The sequence below is a fragment of the Bos taurus genome, chromosome 17 (genome assembly GCF_002263795.3).
Source record: "Bos taurus isolate L1 Dominette 01449 registration number 42190680 breed Hereford chromosome 17, ARS-UCD2.0, whole genome shotgun sequence".
In the NCBI taxonomy this organism is placed as follows: Eukaryota; Metazoa; Chordata; class Mammalia; order Artiodactyla; family Bovidae; genus Bos; species Bos taurus.
The window spans coordinates 53174118-53196561 of record NC_037344.1 but is presented as its reverse complement, the minus strand read 5'-3'; the positions used below and the strand labels follow the sequence as shown (position 1 = coordinate 53196561).

Sequence of the window (22444 nt, the reverse complement as noted above, 5' to 3'; positions counted from 1 at the left end):
GTTTTTAGAAGGTTTAAAGCATCTCATGTCTCTCACGTTTGGGAGGCTGTGAGCAATCACATGTGGCCGGACAAGCCTGTCAGGCAGGCTAGAGAACCTTCAGAGGAGTTTGTAGGTTGAAACACTCCTATCACGCCCAGGAATTATTATTAACTGGAGCTCTAAGTTAATTCCTTCTCCAAAAGAGGTGGTGGGGGACAGCCCCCCGTAAAGTCAGAGGTGTAGGTGAGCACAAAGTAGTAAAGTAGGCAGGCTCTGTTTATGGGGATAGATACTCAAGGATTTCCAGGAGGACTCCTGAGGCTTGATCCCGCCTTTGCGTATGTCAAGCCTCCTTCCTCATGACCTTTGCCATGGGCGGAGTACCTCACTCTGGTCCCCAACAATGAAGAAAAAGTTTAAAATTAGATTACAGTGAGAGCTGCACTATGGATATAGTGGCACTATAAACTAAGATCATGGCATCCGGTCCCATCACTTCATGGGAAATAGATGGGGAAACAGTGGAAACAGTGTCAGACTTTATTTTGGGGGGCTCCAAAATCACTGCAGATGGTGATTGCAGCCATGAAATTAAAAGATGCTTACTCCTTGGAAGGAAAGTTATGACCAACCTAGATAGCATATTCAAAAGCAGAGATGTTACTTTGCCAACAAAGGTCTGTCTAGTCAAGGCTATGGTTCTTCCAGTGGTCATGTATGGATGTGAGATTTGGACTATGAAGAAGGCTGAGCACCGAACAATTGATGCTTTTGAACTGTGGTGTTGGAGAAGACTCTTGAGTTCCTTGGACTGCAAGGAGATCCAACCAGTCCATTCTAAAGGAGATCAGTCCTGGGTGTTCTTTGGAAGGAATGATGCTAAAGCTGAAACTTCAGTACTTTGGCCACCTCATGCAAAGAGGTGACTCATTGGAAAAGACTCTGATGCTGGGAGGGATTGGGGGCAGGAGGAGAAGGGGATGACAGAGGATGAGATGGCTGGATGGCATCACCGACTCGATGGACGTGAGTTTGAATGAACCCTGGGAGTTGGTGATGGACAAGGAGGCCTGGCATGCTGCAATTCATGGGGTTGCAAAGAGTCGGACACGACTGAGCGACTGAACTGAATGAATACTGATGAATATACTTAAGAATTGTGCACTTTAAACAGGTGAATTTTAGTTACATACATTAGATCTCAGTCAAGATGTTGCATTTTCAAATTATAGGAATCAGAACCATCTCTTTTTATATATTTATTTTTATTTATTTGGCTGCACCAGGTCTTAGTTGCAGCATGTAGGATCTTTTGAGTTGCAGCATGTGAACTCTTAGCTGCAGCATATGGCCTGTGGGCATTGACCCAGGGTGGAGGGCAGGGATCTAGTTCCCTGATCTGGAATGGAACATAGGCCCCCTGCATTAGGACTGTGGAATCTTAGCCACTGGACCACCAGGTAAGGCCCCACTCCCATCATCTTATCCTGTTAATTTCACAAACCGGTGCCCAGGAGTCTGTTGCCAGCCGGGCAGTGGGCTAGATACTGAGGATGGAAAGATGAATGAGATTGGACCCGTCTAAAACGGGGCCTTGGTGATAAATCTGTTGTTTGGGTGGACAGTGGTTAAAATTTCTGACGCAGGGATTAAACAGATCCACCTTGGAATCCACTGATTAGAGAGGACTGTTTGTCCTTGGATTCATTTCTCCTCCCCAGTTTCGCCAAAGGGGGATAAGAATTCATACTTTATTCCGAGGTGCTCCAGAGAAGAAACAGATTAGCAGCTGCGAAGCGCTCAATACCTGCAGGGGCCACCACAGTAATCACCCCCAGGCGGTGGTGGGAAGAGTATTGCTAACCCGGTGCAGTTGGGTCTCTGATTTCTGGCTGAGGGAAAAGTGTCCGCAAGCGAGAATAGTGGGTTCCAGGAGCGCCTGCGCAACCGCGCCTCCGCCGCCTGGAGCGTCCCGGCGGGTGCCTAGCAACCAGCTGGCGCGGCGAACGCGCGAGCATGGAGCCGGAGACCCGGACCTTGAGCGCCGCGGTCCGGGAGCACCTGCGACAATTGTGTCTGCACGAGTTCCCGTGCGGCACCGGCAGCTGGGTGCGGGCGCTGGCGGGGCGGCCGGGGGAGGTGCTCGGGGGTCTGGGAAACGGAGGGGACCGACCAGGGGCCAGGCCAGGGCCCAGGGATGCAGAGCGGGGCTGGGGAAGGGCTGGCTCTGGGTGCTGAGGGCGCCACCAGCCCCAGGAGTTGGTCGATAAGGAGAAGCCTGGAGAGGATGTTTGGATCGGGGCGTTTAGGGAGCGTCCTGACCTGGGAGTGGTGATGCGGTGGACTGTGGGAACAGGGACGCTGCAGGAGAGGACGAGATAGGCCCCACCTGTGGGCACTGACCCGGTAGAAGGCAGGGACCCCGCCTCGAGCAGAGCGGGACCCCGGGGCAGGCTCTCTTAAAGACACCAGCCTCCTTTAGGGGTGAAATATCGTCCTGAGAGCAGGTGTACAGTTAGGACCCTGCTGCGATGTGGCCAAAGGGGCTGTCCTCACCAGCTAAGTGCAGGAGGAGCATGACCTTCAGAACCAGGGGCTTCTCAAGTGTGCCAGGAAGTCCTGAGTCCTGAATGGTTCCCATGGGCTTGGTGGGAGGCCTTTTGGTGTTCCTGTCCAACTCTTTGAGACCCCATGGACTGCAGCACACCAGGCTTCCCTGTCCTTCACTCTCTCCCAGAGTTTGCTCACACTCATGTCCAATAAGTCGGTGATGCCATCCAACCATCTCATCTTGTCATCCCCTTCTTCTCCTGCCCTCAGTCTTTCTCAGCATCAGGGTCTTTTCCAATGAGTCAGCTCTTTGCATTAGGTGGCCAAAGTACTGGAGCTTCAGCTTCAGCATCAGTCCTTCCAGTGAATATTCAGGGCTGATTTCCTTTAGGATTGACTAGTGGGAAGCTGGGACCCCACATTCCCTTGTCGGGCTGGTCCCCATTTTCACAGAAGAGAAAACCGAGATGCTAATCAAGGAACTAATTAACTTGTTTGATGAACATTGACTGGGCCCCTACTGTGTGCCTGGCATTGTGCTGTGCTTTGGGGCTTCATAGACAGATGCCTCTCAAGACGAAGGGGTGGAAGACAGTAAACTCAAGGACCAAAACCTTTCATCCTCCACTTATGGCATCTAAAGGGCCAAATGTTCAGCCTTTGCCACCTCTGCTTCGGAAACCTTTCCTTGGCTAAGTACCTCCCACAGATTGCCTTTCACACCTCCTGGTTTCTAAGCTCACCCTGCTCGTCCTGTCTTATAGTCTATTCCATTTTGGGAGTTTTGAATCCTTGAGAGGGGGTGAGTCATAAAGAGAGAAATTCTGTTCCTCCCCTCCCCCACCCCTTACTGCAGAATAAGTCACGATTTCTTCCTCAAACTAGCCGAGTATGGCGGGAGCTGATCCCCAGAGAGGAGAAGTCCCTGAGCCCTGGGGAGGAGACGGTAGAGGATCTGCTGGGCTTAGTCCGAAGCGCCCACTCACCCTGGGCTCTGGTGGAGGGCTCAAGTGCAGAGGACCTTTTCCTGAAAGAGCTGGCCATCCAGAATCCACTGATGCTCAAAGACAGCTTCTTCTACACCTACTTCAGGTCGCTCCGGGTGGTGGACAAGGATGTGAGTGCTGGGAGTGAGCCTCAAGTACAGGGATGATGAGAGGGGAGCCATTTCCCTTACGGGACCGGGTGGTAAGACCTAGCTCTGCCCTCCTCCTGGTTAATCTCACCAGCTTGTCCACAGAGCAGGGCTACCAAGCCCAGCAAACTTGCCTAGTTTGTTGCCCCAGAGAAGGGAGGCCCAGCCAGGGTGGCCCGTAATGTCCTTGGAGCCAAAGTCAACTGAGGATTCATAGACAGGCCCCTGAAGTTTCTGGCCTGACCCTGTGGGATGTAAACTAGAGTGGTCCTTTAAGACCACAGGGTTCACCATGGCTCTGATTCCTGCCCTCGGGAGCTGACAGTCCAGCAAGGGACACAAGACAGGGAAGCTGGAAGGGTGTCAGAGGAAGGGTGAGGCTTGAGAGGTGAGAGGCCTCTGCAGGCCCTGGCAGAAAGCTGCAGGAAAGGCGCACAGGAGAGGAAGGGGGTTGGGGTGTGGGGTGGTCACTCTCTGAGGCTGGACCCACCGTTGCTGTCCTCTAGTAGATTCCAGGGCCACCCCGGCCACTGCAGCTCCAATATCCCTTTCCTCCTTTCCAGGTAAGCCTGGTGGACAAAGAGCTCCTGAAATTTGTGAAGCTTGAAGAGTTGGTGCTGAGTGCTAATCAAATCAAGGAGATTGACACCACCAACCTGCCCCCAACTCTCAAGGTAAAGGAGCCCAGGTTCCATTCTGGGTCTTGGAGCCAGAGCTGCCCAGAGACCCTGCACTTCCTTGCCCACTCCCCAAGAGATTTGACCATCATGTCTTATGCTAAGGGTGGGTCCAAGGCTTTTGAAAGGTTGGCCAGATCCCTTAAAAAGTGAAACACAGGATTTCCATGTGGCCCAGAAATTCCCTTCCTAGGTATACACCCCAAAGCCTCAAAGGCAGGGACTCAGATTCTTGTACGCTAGTGTTCACTGTTCACAGTTGCCAAACGGTGAAGACAGCCTGTGTGTTATCAGCAGATGAATGGAGCAGCAAAATGTGGTCTGTCTACACAGTCTTGAAAAGGCATGACAGGGACTTCCCTGGCAGTCCAGTGTGTAAGACTCCTTGCTTCCACCCACCTAAGGGGGCATGGGATCTATCCCTGGTTGGGGAACTAAGATCCCTCATGCCACACAGTGTGGCAAGAAAAAAAAAATGAAATGAACAACGTGGATGATCTTGAAAACGTGGTGCTGAATAAAGGGGTCGGACACAAAAAGCCACGTATTAGATGATTACATGAAATCCGTAGAAGAGGCAAATCCAGAGAGACAGAAAGTACATTAGAGGATACAGGGGGAGCAGGGGAGGGACTGGGGAGACGTTCAGTGGGTCGAGTTTCTGTGTGGGGCGATGAAATGGACAGTGATGATGACGGATGTACCCTGAGTGAGTGTACTTAAAGCTGCTGAATTGTCCACTTAAAAAGGGTTGAAATCACAAATTATGTTTTAATATATACAAAACCACAATGAAAAAATGGTAGGCCAGACAATATTATGAGTCTTCAGCTGAGTGTATCAAAATGGTCTCAATTTTAAATTAAATGCCGGGACTAGTAAATTTGATGGCAGAAGAGGCTCCGCTGTATGTCTCAGTGCCGGGCTCAAGAAGAAAATGAGGAAGGCCTGGGAGGAGAAACACAAGAATCTGTTATCTTTGGGCTTATTTCTTTGGTCCAGGGGCACTTTGGCTTCCCCAGGGACAACTGCCATGGATTGGGAAGTTGCCAAAATATTACAGATGTTCCCTCTCACCCTCTCCGACATCAGCTCCACTCCATATTTTAAAGTTTCCTTTGCAAAAGGAAAAGAAGCTTTCTGACAGCTACTGCAGGAATATTTTCTTCCCGAACCCTTTTTTAAAAATCACCAACCCAAAGGCTGTATTTACTTTATTTTATTATTATATTTTTTACTTTATTTTTAAATATTTATTTACTTGGCTGCACTGGGTCTTAGCAGCAGCATATGGGATCTAGTTCCCTGACCAGGAATTGAACCTGGACCCCCTGCACTGAGAGTGTGGAGTCTTAGCCACTGGACCACCAGGGAAGTCCTTCTTCCTGGATCCTTAGGAGAGAGTCCAGGTGGGCAGAGAGAGACAAGGCCTGAGTACTTCGCAGCTCCCCTCCTAAGTTGCCCAGGGCTGAAGGAGGGGGCGGACTCTGTTCTACCTGGGCTCCCGGGCTGTCTGTCCGCTCGTCTCAGGTCCTGGAGCTGTACGGCAACAAGATAGCCAGCATGGAGTGTCTGTGCCGCCACCCACCCCCGCGCCTCCAGCACTTGGGGCTGGGCCACAACAAGCTCCTGGGCCCCCTGGAGAGTCTGCACGTCACCAGCGACCACTGGTAACTCGGGAGCCCCCCGGGGGAAGAGGGAGGAGGGGGCTGAGCTTTGGGGCCCCTCTAAGCTGGAGACTTGGAGAACTCAGCTTTGCTCTTTTCTGTAATAACTCCTGGTTGGCTGCTAAGTCCAGACCTAGGGTTTTTTTCTCTGACGTCATAAACCAAAAATCCCACTGAGGCCCAGGGAGGGCACCAAGAGCCAATGAGAGTGAGCGGACCTTTTGCTTTGAGGACGTGCTTCCAATTCAGGATTCCTCTTGCTGTTGTTCGGGCCAGTGAATTCTCGGTTCCGAGGGCCGTCCTGCATCTCCCTGGCCTCCACCCATCAGAGGCCAGGAGCATCCACCCCAGACCCGCTGTGACAACCCAAAGTGCCACAGGGCCACTGGGGGGCAAAGCTACCCCCACCTGAGAACCACTGCCCTACAGACAAGTCTGCTTTGGCTTTGTCTTCTTGGTGGGTGAGCAGTGGTCAGTCTGAGTCATCTGAGGGCAGCAGACACCACCCATGAAAGCCTATCAGAGGAGGGACTTCCCCAGCAGTCCAGTGGTTAGAACTTTGCCTTCCAGTGCAGGGCGTCGTAGGTTCGATTCCTGGTCAGGGAGCTAAGATTCCACATGCCTTGGGGCTGATAACCCCTAAAACATAAAACAGAAATAACATTGTAACATATTCAATAAAGACTTTAAAAATGATCCACATTAAAAAAACAAAAAAGACCCTCCCTCAGAGGAAGCTGGGCCAGAGAGGCCTGTCAAAGCCCCTGTGAGGATTCCCGGGGCTCAGCATCCCGGGCAGACCTCCCTGGGCTGAGGTTCATGACAGTTCTTTCCTCACAGCCCAGGAAGGCCTCGAGGAGCAGGGCAGCTTTCCCAGGTGGCCTGGGAATGTGCTCATGGAAGGCCTGTCTCTGACCCTAATTTCCTCCTTCCTCCTCTTTATCTTGGCAAAGCTGCCCCTGCAGAACCTCAACCATGCACAATTCCAATCCCTGACTTCCACTTCCTCCGTCGTCAGGGAAGCTGCCGAGGCACAGGAAGAGAACACACGCTTTGGGCTGTGTGTGACAGCTGAGTTCAGAACTCTGCCAGAGTTCTAAGCGTTCTGGTTATTTTTTATTAATTTATTCATTTAAAATTTTTGGCCACATGGCATGTAGGATCTTAGTTCCCCAACCAGGGACCAAACCCACACTCCCTGCTGTGGAAGCGCGGAGTCTTAACCACTGGACCTCCAGGGACGTCCCTTAAGTGTTCTGGTCTTTGATTTGGAAAACAGGCTTATGATAACGTCACCTGCTTGATGCTGAGTGTGGATTTCATAGAAACATGTATGTGTGAAAGCTCCATCTTTTGCTGTTTTGAATTTAAAAGGAGGGTACTTGTCCTGCGAATCCATCTTTCTGATGCTTCCACCAGTTCTCCTGAAGGAGGCTGGTATTGGGCAAAATCTGTGTGCCGGTCCAAACAAAGTGTTCTTCTCGGGTATTTCTGTGACTGGCTGGTCAACATTAGGGCAGGATGAGAGGAGGGAAGAAGGGCAGGTGCGGCTGGGAGATGGTCACGTGTGACGGCGGGATTGTGCTGATGAGGTGTCCCCTTGTGAACTGTATTTGTTGCCTCTGCTCTCAGAGCTGGAATCTGTTCACTTTCTGGTTTGCACAGTAGGGAGGCCCGCCACCGGGTGGGATGTGCGGGCACCGCCTCTGTCCCTAGTGGCTGGCTCTTCTTCACCCACGTGCCCCAAGAAACAAACCAGGGACCTCCCTGGCAGTCCAGTGGCTAAGACTCCGTGCTCCCAAAGCAGGGGGCCTGGGTTTGATTCCTGGTCAGGGAACTAGATTCCACATCCAGGACCGAGACCTGGTGCAGTCAAATAAATAAGTAAATATTTTAAAAAAATAAAAGGAACAAACCAGACTGCTTCCCACAGTCGTGGCCTGGTCTGACCCTGGGGCACTTCTTCCAGCTTCCAGACCCTTCAAGGCTCACACCCCCTCTTCCCAGGCCCCCCTGTTTGTCGGGCTCTCCTACCCCACCCCCACGGCCCCTCCATACAGAGGCCTGCCTCCACCTTCCTCACCAGTCTCTCTGTCTCTGCTGAGAACCTTCTAGATGTATGGGAGATAGCCAGATGGTTAGCTGAGAAGAGGTCTATACACATACAAGTTGAGTGGAAGCAGGATGTGACGGCCACCTCTGTGCACAGCAAGAGCCAGAGGGTCGGGGGAAACGGGGGCTCCATCCAGACAGGGGGCTAACTCGGGTCAACCGCAGCCTGAGGCCTGAGTGTCAGGGAGGCCACAGTCTCCCATCCCGCCCTCAGCACCGGGCCTTGTCCAGCCGGGACTCGGGGTGCCGGGGGTGCTGGCAGATGCAGGCACAGTGACACGACCACGGCCGCCTGTCCCCACCGCTCTGCTCACCTGGCCTCGTGCTCCTGGGCCGTGCCGCTCGCCTTTCAGGCCCAACCTCGTCTCCCTGGACCTGAGCTTCAACAACCTGACGGACCTGCAGAACATGGTGGCCGGCCTGCAGACACTGAAGCACCTGAGGCTGCTGCTCCTCCAGGGCAATCCACTGGCCCTGGTGCCCCACTACCGGGGCTTCACCATCGACAGCCTGGCCAGGCTCTGCGTGCTGGACGACATCACCGTGGCATCCAGCGAGAAGCATCTCTTCCGGGGGCTCAGCCGCAGCGAGGGTGAGGGGGCCAAGGCGCAGGGCTTGGGGGAACTGTTGAGGGCCCCCCCGGCCTACCCACCACCCTACTGGGTGTACATGTCTTGTTTGTCACCCAACTCGGCTGACTCAGACCTTGGTCAGGTGTAACTCACTTTCTTGGGCAGAGTTCTCGCCCAGATTTTGATCCATGTGATTGAGATTTGGGGACAGAAATGGTAGGGGGTTGGGACCATTGCGGTCCCCTCCCTTCCTTGCGAGACAAATGGGAAACATTCTTTAAATCAGCTTCTTGGCTTGCTGGTGACTTGAGATCACCCCTTGTGGCTGTACCAGAGTCTTCTCAAGGTCAGGGTGATGAAACAGGGTAGTAATAGCTCCGCCCTCTGCATGTCAGGCACCGGCTAAAGTCACATAGCCTCCACCTGCAAGCATCCTGCAAAGCAGCTCCTGCCATTTCCATTATACAGATCAGGAAAACAAGGCTGAAGAGGGGTGTCTTGCCCGAAGGAAAGTGAAAGTGTCAGTCACTCAGTCGTGTCTTGACTCTTTGTGACCCCATGGACTGTAACATCTGTCCTTGGACTTATCCAGGCAAGGATACTGGAGTGGGTAGCCATTCCCATCTCCAGGGGATCTTCCTGACTCAGGGATTGAACCCGGGTTTCCCACATTGCAGGTGGATGTTTTACTGTCCGAGCCACCAGGGAAGCCCCTGAGACTTACCCCAGTTCCCTGCGTGTTGAACTTGGCAGAGCTGGGACATGAACCCAAGTCTGCAAAGTGAGGCTCAGCCCGGCTCAGAGCAGGAGGCAGGAGGCGTGCTCACCCGCCCTCCTTTGCTCTCTGTCTGTCCATCTCATCCCTCAGTTCCCCTCACCCCTGCCTGTTCCCTCCTGCAGATCTCCTGGCGCCCGAGGCACAGTTATTGGTGACTGTTGGAAACCTCCGAGGGGTGCTGGACTCCTCGGTCTTGGACTCAGAACCAGGGCCCCAAGGCCCTTTCATCACTTACAATTACTATGTGACGTACGACTTTGTAGAAGATGAAGAAGGCGAAGGAAGCCAATACGGTGGCGTCCTGGCCGAGGTGGGTGCCTGGGCAGCTCTGCCCTTGGGTTCTCAGGATCCCCTGTGCAGACAGGATGGCTTTAGGGAAACCAGGAAACCCCTTGACATGGGCCTTTCCAATTCATACCCTCCTCTGAACAGGAAGGCAGCTTCTGCTCAGCCCCTTTCTTGAAGCTGGTGTTGCTGGTGTGCTCAGTCACTTCAGTCGTGTCCAACTCTTTGCGATCCCCTGGACTGTAGCCTCCGAGCTCCTCCATCCCTGGGATTGTCCAAGCAAGGATACTGGAGTGGGTTGCTGTCTCCTCCTCCAGGGGATCTTCCTGACCCAGGGATCGAAGCCACATCTCTTAAGTCTCCTGTATTGGCAAGTGGGTTCTTTACCACTAGCACCACCTGGGAAGCCCCTTGAAGCTGGAGTGACTCTGAGTCCTGCTCACCCCTTCCTAATCCCCCCTGAAACAGAAGCAAAGGACCTAACAAGGGAGCAGCCCAGATTCTCGGGACTAGGCTGCTGGCCTCCCGACCCTGCTCTCCAACTCCCCCTGTACCTCCCCTCTCCCTTTCCATCACAAGAAAACTCAACAGCGTCATCCGACTAGGAGAAATGCGAGGGTTTCCTAACGTGTGAAGAAATTGTTACTATTTTGACTCTTTATTATTATTACTCATTTATTTGTTTGTCTGTGCCGGGTCTTAGTTGCAGAATGTTGGATCTTCCATCTTTGTTGTGGCATGCAGGATCTTTAGTTGTGGCATGTGGGATCTAGTCCCCTGACCAGGCATTGAAGCCAGGCCCTCTGTGTTGGGAGCTTGGAGTCTTAGCCACTGAACATCCAGGGAAGTCCCTGTCTTTACTCCTAACACAGAACTTTCGGAAGAATCAAGACTGGCTGTTCAGTTTGTTTGCTTGGCTGGTTTTTAACTTCCTGCCCTCTAAGGCCATGCGTTTCTTTGCTTCACATCCATCAAGCACAGGCGCCCATTCGCACCGTGTGCGTGTCGTGTCGGGCGTGAGCTCTGAGGCTGGCAGTCTTGAATGTATTTTCACATCTTTGACAGATCATCAAGCCCCCTTCCAGCTTGGAACAGCTGGGTGAGGACATTCTGGAAGAAATCATCGAAGACGTAGAAGAGTCCTTGGAATCAGGGCTGGCCTCCCTGTCCGAGTTGGGGGAGATGGAGGAGTCCATTGTCTCTGGCGCTTCTGAGCCGTTGCCACGGTCCACAGACTCTGCAGAAGAGCTGGCCAAACTGCGGCCACTCCTGGATCCCCGGCTCTGCCCATCCCCGGGGTAAGGATGCTCACGTGGCTGGGGACCTGGCCCAGACCACACCGGATGTTTACCGTTCTCTGTGCCCCCATCCCTCCTGGCCTCTGTCCCTGGCTGTGCCCATGTGTTGCTGATCTTCTCAAAGCCCTCCCCGGATGGCACAGCCCCCCACCATGTGGCCTCTCTGCTCCCAAGGACCGTGCTCTTCAGCACAGTCCCCAAGCCCTGGTCTGATGTCATCCCCTGCAACTATGAGATGCAGCACACGCTGAAGGACCTGGTGCCGCTCAAGGCCTTCCTGCTCTCAGGGACCGTGGTCACCGTCGTGGAGGAGAAGGTGGGCGCCAGCGTTCTCCAGGCTTCATACTCTGCCCCTGTCTCCTGTGCTCTGCTTCTCTGTCGGGCATCTGTAGCCCTGCTCCCCCATTGGCAGGGTCTCTGTGCTTTTCCAGAAAGATCCTGGCTAGCCCCCTCCCCGCCTCCACCCCCTAGATTCTCTCCTGGCCTGTGGAGCAGCCGTCTTCCTCAGACAGTCCCTTGGCTGCTAAGAAGGGCAAAGGAGAGAAGGACAAGAAGGAGAAGGAGAAAGACAAGAAAGACAAGGCAGGCAAAGGGGAGAAAGAACCCCCCAAGGTACCTCCAGGTGGGGCGGTGGCCTGGGTGGTGGGAGGGTGCTCCCGGCCCCCTGCCCACCCCGTCCACCCACCTGGCCTCTCCCCACAGGCACAAAAGGGGAGCAAGAAGCAGAAGGAGCTTCCTAAGGAGCTGCGCCAGGACCCGCCCATCCTGCGGGTGCTGGGCAGCAGCCCGGTGGTGCTAGAGCCCCTGCTGGCGGGGGAGCCGTTCGTGTCTACCGTGTGCAACTTTGGGGTGATCCGGACCTTGGAAGCTGACCGGCTGACACTTAACAGGGTATAATGCCCCCCCACCCCTCCCCTGCCCACAGATGCCTGGTCATGGTGGGGAGGGGATGGAGGGGGAGGGGGGATGGGGAAGAGCAGCAGAACCACAAGAGGATGGGGGTCAGGGCATGCAACAAGGGTCACCTGCCTGATGGGTGGCCTTCTCGAGTCCGAAGGGCCAGGCAAGCAGGCAGGCCGGGAAGCTCCTCCGGAGGAGACCCCTGCCTCACCTCCCTGGTCTAAGAGGGACCCTGACCAGGGAGCTCTCACCCGCTAGTGTCTGGACCCATCCTTCCCCCAGTACCCCCCCACTCCAGTGAGGAACTTACTCTGTGGTTCTCTCTCTCAGGATGCAAAGAAGAATAAGAAAGGTAAAAAAGGTAGGTGCTGATGAGGGGCAGAGGGCAGGGAGGGTTTGCCGAGGACGAGTCTGTTAGGGTTGCTGTAAGTTGCCCCAGGGCGGGTGGCGAGTGAACACCAGACATTGCTTTCCAGCTGCTCTGGAGGTGAAGTCCAAGACCAAGATGCCAGCAGCACCAGGTGACGGCCCTCGGCCTGGTTGGCACCTTCCCCCTGGGTCCTCACCTGGTGGGAGAGGGGCCAGCACCAACCACCCCCTGCCCTCATGACATAATCACCTTCCAAAGGCCCTACCTCCCAACAGCATCACCATGGGGGGCTGGGATTTCCACACAGGAGTTTGGGGAAGGGCACAAATATAGCAGGACTCCCTGAGGGGTCAGCCTGACTGGGGACTGAAGGGATGGGAGGATGGAGAGTTGTATCTTCCAGCTGATGGGAGGGCCACACCTACCCTGAGGACCAAGCCCTGAGTCTTCTGTGTGGCCCTGTGCACGGGGGCCTGCCTCGGTCAGGACCCGGGCAGGACAGGCGTCCCGGGGCGGGGCAGGACGGAATGGGGAGGGGAGGCTCGGGTTCAGGGGGTCCAGTGTCCTTCCAGCTCAGCGGTAGTCTTGCTCCTGCATGGCATGCTAAGTCGCTCAGTCGTCTCTGACTCTTTGCCATCCCAAGGCAGGCTCCTCTGTCCATGGGGATTCTCCAGGAAAGAATACTTGTCCCTCCTCCAAGGGATCTTCCCTATCCAGGGTTTGAACTGGTGTCTTATGTCTCCTGCATTGGCAGGCAGGTTCTTTTACCATGTGAGCCCTACCTGGGAAGCTCCTGCAGGGCATTAGCTCTTCTTTGCTGTATGAGGATTTCAGGTTTGTTGTGTGGGCAGTGGCAGCATTGAAATAGGTAAGTTTTAGATTTAATTTTTAGAACTGTTTGGTTTACGGGGAGAGATGGAAGACATTGCTCAGTTGGGAGAGTGCTGCAAAAGTCTAGGTAAGATCACAGCAGTGCTGTGAGCAGCAGGCAGTGTGGAAACAGCCCAGATGACCATCAGTGGATGAACTGGGTAAGCCAAATGTGACCGACCCATACAGTGGGACTTTTTAAAGAAAAAAATTATTTGCTGTGCTCGGTCTTAGTTGTGGCAAGCCAGTTCTTTAGTTGTAGCATGCATGATCTTTAGCTGTGGGACTTGAGACCTTTTAGTTGTGGCATGTGGGATCCAGTTCCCTGACCAGGGATCGAACCTGGGGCCCCTGCATTGAGAGCTCAGACTTGTCTTAGCCACTGGACGACCAGGGAAGTCCCCATACAATTATTCCATCATGAAAAGGAATGAAGCCCTGACACATCCAACTCCATGGGTAAAGCTTGAAAACTCAGTGCTAAGGGAAAGAAGCCAGACACAAAAGACTGCGTAGTGTATGATTCCATTTTACATGAAATGTTGAGATGAGTCAAACCCATAGAGACAGAGAGTAGATCAGTGGTTGCCTGGAAGTGGGGGAGGGGAAAGGGGTGTGACTGCTTAATGGGTTTCCATTTAGGGTGATGAAAATGTTCTGGAATTAGTGGTGATGGTTGCACACCATTGTAAATTTACTAAAAGTCACCGAACTGTATGCTTTTAAATGGTTTAAATGTTCTGAATTTTATGAGAATTTTCTCTCGCTGGAAAAAAAAAAGTCACCTTAAAAAAAAAAAAGAAGCACTTAAGGCAAGAATCAGAGCCTGGGCTTAGGAATGGGTGGTGGGGATGGTGTGGAGAAGACAGAGCAGAGAGCCATGAGGAAGAAGAAACAGGCCAACCTGGTGACTGGGGAGCAGGAGCAGGCAGGACTTCTGCCTGGCAGTGATTGGGGCCCGGTGCGGTGGGGGGAGAAGATGAGCTCAGCTTTGGGGACGTGAAGTTGAGAAGTTGAGTTGGGTGTGCATCCAGAGTCCCCATGGTCGACAGTGTGCTGAGCTGCCTCCTCTTCTCTGACTCCATCTCCTCTGCCTTGGTCAGAACACCTAGCGGTCTTCACTCAGAACGACTGCAGTTTCCTTAGCCTGCACGGGGGAAGTCTACTCAGAGTACTTCCTTTACTCTTCCCACTCACTCCACTGCTGCTTCCTGGGTCAGTCAGCTTCAGTGACCCTTCTCCAGGGAAGCTGATCGTCTGGTTGGGGTTAGGCCCTTTATCTTCTTCACAGCATCCTGTGTTTTCCTTTACAGGAAATCACAATGATCACAGGTATCACAATGATACCTACATAGATGTGAATCTGTGTAGGTGCTTAATTTTTTTTTAAATTTATTTATTTATGGCTGCACTGGGTCTTCGTGCGGCACGCAGGCTTTCTCTAGGGGCGGTGAATGGGGGCTGCTCTCTAGTTGCAGTGCGAGGGCTTCTCACTGCAGTGGCTTCTCGCTGCAGAGCACGGGTTCTAGGGTGCGGGCTCAGCAGTTACAGCACATGGGCTTAGTTGTCCCACAGCGTGTGAGATCTTGGGCTTCCCTGGTGGATCAGATGGTAAAGAATCTGCCTGCAGTGTGGGAGACCTGGGTTCGATCCCTGGGTTAGGAAGATTCCTTGGAGGAGGGCATGGCAACTCACTCCCCTATTCTTGCCTGGAGAACCCAGGGATAGAGGAGCCAGGTGGACGCAAAGAGTCCATGGGGTCGCAAAGAGTTGGACACGACTGAGTGACTAACACACACACACACACACACGTATGTACACACGAGTAAGCTCTATTAGGGCAGGAGCTATGCTTGTATTCTTTAAAGCCAAACAATCTCCAGCTCCCAGCACATCGATTGAATGAATGAATCAGCTTATAGATGGTGTTTAAAGCCATGAAGATATGAGTTTGTTGATAGAAAAGGATTGAGCCCAGTACTCTGGGAAACACTACAGATTCTGAGCATGAAGGGAAAGCAAGACCTGAAAGGGTCAGACTTAACTGTGTCCTAAAACAAAACCTAAGGATATTGATAGGAATACAGAAATAGCCAAGCCAAGGTGAGGTAGCCAGCCACTCAAGGTAAGTTCACAATGTCTGCCACCCAGTGAGAAATTACCAGGCATGTAAAAAAGCAAGACAATTCAGTATATAATGAAATTGAATCAATTGTAATTGACTCAGCAATGACATATATGATAGAATTCATAGACAAGGACATTAAATCCATCTTTATCATTATATTCCATATAGCCAAGAAGCTAGAGGAAAGATTGACCATGTTACATAGTGACATGGAAGATAAATCAGAATTGTAGAGATGAAAACCACAGTATCACTTGAAAAATGTACTCGGCGGGATTAATGGCAGATTAGACAATGCAGAAGGAAGACTGAGGAAACTAACTGGAAGCAGGAGAAACTACCCAGACTTAAACTCAGAGAGAAAAATGGCTGGAAAAAAAATGAACAGAGCATTAGTGATCAGTGACATAAACTCAAAGGAAATCATATCCACAGAGTGGGAGCCCCCAAAGGAGAGTGGGGAGAGAAGAGAGAAATTTAAGTTGATAGTTTTCAAATTTGAGTGTTTAATGTCCACTGTTCTGCTACTGTCCTCTGGTTTGCATTTTTTTTTTCTGATGATAAATCTGATGTCATCTTCATATTTGTTCCTCTTATATAATGTGTCCTTTTTTCGCCCTCTCTCTTTAAGCTTTAAAAGTTTTCTCTTTATCACTGATTTTAAGCAATTTTATCATTAAGCCCTGGGATTAAAATGAGCTCAAAGAAAGCTTTTACTTTTTACATTTTTGCTAATTTCTTTAATGTCTGGCTTAACTGAGGAAGCCACATATGCAGAGGTGCTTCTGCAGTGAGTCTGTGTGATGTTTGCTGTAGTTAAAGTATATGAAGAAAATCTATTCTCACATGGACATGCAACTGGAAAAGATGGAAATAACTTAATAGACTTTAAAATAATTGTGGATATTCTTTGACATTACATCAGGCTTGACAACCAGTAGTTTTTAAAAGAAGGTTGTTACAACATGGAAACAATCTATATGGATGAAGTTTTTCATAATAAGTTATGTTAAATTCATTAGTCTACATTGCCTTTAAAAAAAAAAAAACAAACGCTGCATTTTGAACATCTGTCTTACTCATGGACAATTGCTAACATCTGGTCATTGTTTTTTGTGAAATACTGGTTCACTGAGTTACGCATATTTTCCAACTGTTCACGTGTTTCTTTATCCATTATCTCCAAATTGCCTTCTTTATCCTCAAACCTATCACTGGAAAAGTCTTCCAGTATTGGAAAACTGTTAAGTTCATGGTGGCAGATACAATGTTACAAAGTATTTGCACTTTCTACTTGAAAGTGCAAATGTTACAAATGTATTTATCCGAATGCTTTCAGATGTTTTGCCTGGAGTGCCAGGCTTGCTTCATTCGTTTTTAAGAAAATATTTGCCAAATATTCACGCTGAAATAACCATATTTAAAATATATATATATTTATTTATTTGGCTGCCCCCGGTCATGTGGGATTTAGTTCCCTGACCAGGAATGGACCCGGCCCCTTGCATTGGGAGTGTGGGGTCCTAGCCACTGGGCCCACCAAAAAGTGCAGAAACAACCATATTTTGTCAGCCTTCTTTCAAGTGAAAAAGATGTCTGAAGAAAAAGCAGCTAGTTCATCTTGTAACTCAAATTGAAGCTTGTTGAATGACTTAATTAGATGTGATTTATGCCTTATTACGGTTAAGACCCCAGGGCGATTCTGAAACCGTGCTGGCCTGGGGACCCAGGTCAGGTTTGCATTTTGGGGACGGAGTCGCCCGGGTCGGCCGTGCACCGCCAACCCGCTCATCTCTCCGGATTCACATTTTCATATTCCCTCAGAAGTAAAATCTTTTGGTTTCAGTGTACGAAAATGACTATCAGCCTGAGCCCCTGACGGTGGAGATCCAGATCCAGCTGATCCAGTGGCGGTCGACCGAGGAGGCGCTCCGGGGGCTCGTCATGTAGGGCGGGATTAAAGGTGGTTCTGACACCGTGGATGTCCGGCCGGTCCATTTCTGACCCCGCGACAGTCCGGCCGCCGCCGTGCGTCTGGGGAGGGGGGTGCTGGCCAGGAGGAGCGGCGAATGCCTGGCTAGGGAGGAGCAGGAGGCTAGCAGCGGGGTTGGGGGGGCTGGCCAGGGAGGAAAGGCGTCGGGGGGTAGGGGTTGTCCTCGGGGAGGGGAGGAGGGGGTTGCTGGCCGGGGGAGCTGGGGTGGGGAGGAGCCGGGAACTGGAAGAGGGTCCCTGGCCGGGGAGAACCTCTTGGCCTGCAGGTGCGTGGGGTGGGAGGGGCCCCGCCCTCCAGAAGCCTCGCCCCCAAGCCCGACGTCCGCGGCTGGGGAGGCAGCGGTGCGCGGGCGTGGCCAGCGCTGGCGGGCGCCGCGAAGCCCCGCCCTCCGCACGAGCCCAGAAGAGCAAACTGTGCTCACCTGGTCCCGCTGCGCGAGCTCCTCGCCTGTGCCCAGGCGGCGTCACGGCTCAGGTAGGTCGGCGAGGGGCGAGCGGACGGGTGTCGGGTCTGGGTCGGCCTGGAGCCCCTCTGCTGGGAGGGGCCTGTCCCAGTGTGAGCAGAGGGGTGCCGGGCCCATGCCCGGGAGGGGCAATGCACCGACCTGGTTGCATTGAGGTCGTGGTCGCCCTGCCCGGCGGGAGCCGTTTCCTGCCCCCAGTGAACCGTCGGGGCCGGAGCCGGGGCCGGGGGTGAGGTGAGGGGTGTCTCCTGATACCTCTCGGCTTCTGTTCGCCCCACTGGGGCAAGAATGCCGAATGGCCGGAGCTGGGGGTTTGGCCGGGGGCAGCCTGGGGGCGCTTGCTCCGGATTCCCCGTCGTGCAGCGCTGCTGACTGTGCTCCAGCCGGGAGAGGGGTGCCCACCGCGGGGCTCTGGTTCCTGTTCTGGCGACCCCGCGGGACTTTGCGCCCCCACAACAGTCCTTTACGGACTGTCGTGTGGAGAATGAACCAGCCCTTGACCCTTGCCCTCATCGAAGCATACCAGGTTACCGAGACCAGTGAGGATCCCAGAAGCAATATCAGACCCTTAGGGCTCAGCACCCACTTGAGGGTAAGGCGTGCACTCACCGAAGGACCAGGCTTGGGGAGGGGGAGGGGGCGGGTCACAGAATGGAGGGAGGCTTATGTTTAGCAGGTACTGAATTGAATTCACAGTAAGTGCAGTGGAGTGGGGAGCAGAGGAACGGCCCGTCCTTGCGGTGGGGAGTTGGGGGTTAGCTCCTGCAGTGGAGCGCCGAGGAATTGGGCGCCCTGGGAGCGCTGTGGGCAAAGGGGCAATCGGGTCCACAGCGCCTCTGAAACGCACAAGTCAAAACCAAACTGCTGGCTTTGCGCCCTTCTCGGTAAATGGCGCCACCAATCTGCCCCCACTCTCCCCTTCCCCCGGCGTCCTCTCCAGCAGCCAGTGTATCTCCCACACCTGAAAGCCATTTTCTATGCCTGCAATCCATCTGGCCCTCAGGCGCCCCACAGCCTCCACCCTAGTCTCAGCTGCGCTCCCTTAATGACTAATGCAAGAGTTTGCTAGCTACTTTCGTGTTTCCATTCTTGCCCTTCCATAAACCATCATCTAAGCATCAGCAGTAGTGACCTTCTCTGCTAAATCCTCTAAGGGATCTCCGCAGTGCTTACAATAAAACCCTAGATCTTTCCCGGGAACTTCACTATGGATCTTGTATGTGACCTTCCTCAGGCTTTTGCTTCTGCTTCACTACCTACCACTTTCCTCCTTGTCCTTTACACTCCAACCACACTGCACACCTCCTGTCCTCTGTCAGGAGCTCTGCACTCAACTGTTCCCTCCGGCCCAGACCATGCTCTCCCCTCCTCTCCCCACTCCTCCTCCCCAGATCTTTAATAAAAAAATTATTTCTGGCTGCACTGGGTCTTCGTTGCTGCCCGCTTGCTTTCTCTGGTTGCAGTGAGCAGGGGCCACTCTAGTTGTGGTGCTCCGGCTTCTCATTGCAGTGACTTCTCTTGTTGTGGGTCACAGGTTCTAGGCATATGGGTGTAGCTGCCCCACGGCAGGTGGAATCTTCCCGGACCAGGAATGGAACCCATGTCCCCTGCATTGGCAGGTGGATTCTTAACCACTGAATCACAAGGGAAGTCTCCCCCTCCCCCCACACCTTTATGTGGTTTGGATCCTTACTTTGTTCAGTTCTTGCTCAGGTGTTCTTTTTCAGGAAGGTCTTTCTAAACTACTGTTGGCTAAGACAGCCTTCTGGGTCACTGTATTCCCTCACACTGCTTTAATTTCTTTTCAACACTTTGAGGTTTGTACTGGCTTCTTGGACTGTGAGAGCTGTGACCCTGCCAGTTTTGCCTGCTACAGCAGCCCTGGCAGCTGTCAGTTCAGTTCAGTCCCTCAGTCGTGTCTGACTCTTTGTGACCCCATGGACTGCAGCACACCAGGCCTCCCTGTCCATCACCAGCTCCTGGAGCTTGCTTAAACTCATGTCCATCGAGTCAGTGATGCCATCCAACCATCGCATCCTCTGTCATCCCCTTCTCTTCCTGCCTTCAATTTTTCCCAGCATCCGGGTCTTTTCCAGTGAGTTCGTTCTTTGCATCAGGTGGCCAAAGTATTGGGAGTTTCAGCTTCAGCCTTCCAATGAATATTCAGGACTGATTTCCTTTAGGATTGACTGGTTTGATCTCCTTGCAGTCCAAGGGACTCTCAAGAGTCTTCTCCCACACCACAATTCTGGCAGCTGTGAGATACTTTTGGGGGAGTGGCAGCAGAGACAACAGGGATGAGCTTAATGCAGGTAGACTGGATCGAAGTGATGGCTAGCTGGTCCAGGACATAGCAGGGAGGTGACGAGGAGGGAGACTGAGGCCTGGCTTTGCTGCTGTGAGCTGTGGGTAGGTTACTGTGCTAAGTTACCATTTCTCAGCCTTCTCTTTGGATCACCAGGAGACTTGCTAAGAGAAAACCGGAACTCAGTAAGCAGTAGGAACTGGTGAGAGGTGTCTGCAGGGGAGCCTGATACAAGTCTATGGCTTCCCTATTTGTTTCACGCTCTTCCTGTGCATGTTTTTGTGTTTTTCCTAAAGCCCCATTTCACTGACTCCCCAGGAAACCCAAGCTACCTGGGGCAGGTGTGAAGGGTGCGTTCTGTGGCCTCTGTCACCTGCTGCTGCCCTACAGTGGTTCTCCCCAGTGGACCAGACTCCCTAAGGACAGTGTCTGGGGCTGTCATCTCTGAGACTGGGTCTTCCATCAACAGAGCACTCTCGAGTTTCTTTCTGGAAATAAGCTGTGTCATTTTCACTGAAACTCATTAGGTACTTGAGTTTCTTGGGAAATACTGAAAACACTTGTGGTGTCTCATATATCTAAAGTGGCTGCAAGTCTTTTTGGAGAAAAAGTTGAGCCAAGTTCTCTAATGACAGCAGAAGGGAAGCAAGCGCTGGCACGGCTGGTGTGCTTGGTCTGTTCTATGGGAGGGGCTGTGGAAGGAGCCAGAGGACACACTGAAAAAAATAGAAGGACCTAGTTGCTGGAGGCTCAGTGGTTGTGGTGCACAGGCTTAGCTGCTCTGAAGTATGAGGGATCTTCCTGGATCAGGGATCAAACCCATATCTCCTGCACTGGCAGGTGGATTCTCTACCATTGAGCCACCAGGGAAGCAGAGATGCAAGAGACATAGGTTCGATCCCTGGGTTGGGAAGATCCCGTGGAGGAGGAAATGGCAACCCACTCCAGTATTCTTGCCTGGAGAATCCCATGGACAGAGCCTGGTGGGCTACAGTCCATGGGGTCACAGAGAATCGGACATGAGTGAGCGACTTAGCACGCACGCAGGATGGTGGGTTGCTCTTGGATGGACGAGGTGGAGGCCGGGCCAGGACTGCGTCCGCTCACCAGCGCTCTCCTTGCAGGACCACCATGTTCCACAAGGTGGGGTGGCTGGTCCTGTACAGCCTTGCAGTGTTGCTGCTCAGCTGCCTGTTCTTACTGAAGAAGGAGGCCCAGCCAGCAGGGGGGCCCGTGGCCCGACAGCCCTTCTGGGCTCCCCCAGGGCTCCGGCGCAGCCCATGTCTACCCAACCACACGGTGGCTAATGCCTCCCTGTTCCTGCCCACCCGTCACCGCCTCTTCTTGACCTACCGCCACTGCCGCAACTTCTCCATCCTGCTGGAGCCTTCGGGCTGTGCCGAGGACACCTTTCTGCTCCTGGCCATCAAGTCGCAGCCCGGCCATGTGGAGCGGCGCGCGGCCATCCGCAGCACGTGGGGCCGGGCGGGAAGCTGGGCTAAGGGCCGGCAGCTGAAGCTGGTGTTCCTCCTGGGGTTGGCAGGGCCTGCTCCCCCAGCCCAGCTGCTGGCCTACGAGAGCCGCGAGTTTGATGACATCCTGCAGTGGGACTTTGCTGAGGACTTCTTCAACCTGACACTCAAAGAGCTGCACCTGCAGCGCTGGGTGGCTGCTGCCTGTCCCCAGGCCAATTTCATACTAAAAGGAGATGATGACGTCTTTGTCCATATCCCCAATGTGCTGGAGTTCCTGGATGGCTGGGACCCAGCCCAGGACCTCCTGGTGGGGGACGTCATCCGTCAGGCCCTGCCCAACAGGAACACCAAGGTCAAATATTTCATCCCACCATCCATGTACAGGGCCCGCCACTACCCGCCCTATGCTGGGGGTGGGGGGTATGTCATGTCCAGAGCCACCGTGCAGCGCCTCCAGTTGGCTGTGGAAGAGGCTGAACTCTTCCCCATTGATGACGTCTTTGTGGGGATGTGCTTGAGAAAGCTGGGGGTGAGCCCCATGCACCACGCTGGCTTCAAGACTTTCGGAATCCGGCGGCCCCTGAACCCTCTAGATCCCTGTCTGTACCGAGGGCTCCTTCTGGTCCACCGCCTCAATCCCCTGGAGATGTGGACCATGTGGTCACTGGTAATAGACGAGGGGCTCAAGTGTGCAGCTGCCCCCTTGTCCCAGCTTCCTGGGGTGGGCTGAGCGAGTGGACTGTTTAATTTTTCAATCATGAGAAATCAAGAACCCTGCAACCTGGCCCTTGACAGGCTACAGGGAACACTGACTTTGTTTTTGTAAACCCCTCCCACACCTTGCTACCTTTGATTAAAATACTGAAATCTGGCTAACTTGTACC

General features: G+C 53.1%; 2 protein-coding genes across 2 annotated transcripts; both read left to right on the top strand.

Annotated features, from left to right (window-relative positions):
• The first annotated feature begins 1961 nt into the window (after window positions 1-1961).
• On the top strand, window positions 1962-17315 carry LRRC43 (leucine rich repeat containing 43). Its single transcript, XM_059876206.1, has 13 exons — window positions 1962-2091; window positions 3389-3649; window positions 4231-4341; window positions 5875-6014; window positions 8477-8715; window positions 9596-9783; window positions 10824-11056; window positions 11231-11372; window positions 11528-11668; window positions 11759-11947; window positions 12287-12317; window positions 12433-12556; window positions 17154-17315. Exons 1-13 carry the CDS (start codon window positions 1999-2001, stop codon window positions 17272-17274), a joined length of 2013 nt encoding a protein of 670 aa, XP_059732189.1. The 5' UTR covers window positions 1962-1998; the 3' UTR covers window positions 17275-17315.
• A 381-nt stretch (window positions 17316-17696) lies between these two features.
• Window positions 17697-22431, top strand: B3GNT4 (UDP-GlcNAc:betaGal beta-1,3-N-acetylglucosaminyltransferase 4). Its single transcript, XM_024977699.2, has 2 exons — window positions 17697-17791; window positions 21210-22431. Exon 2 carries the CDS (start codon window positions 21217-21219, stop codon window positions 22288-22290), a length of 1074 nt encoding a protein of 357 aa, XP_024833467.1. The 5' UTR covers window positions 17697-17791; window positions 21210-21216; the 3' UTR covers window positions 22291-22431.
• The last annotated feature ends 13 nt before the right edge of the window (window positions 22432-22444 follow it).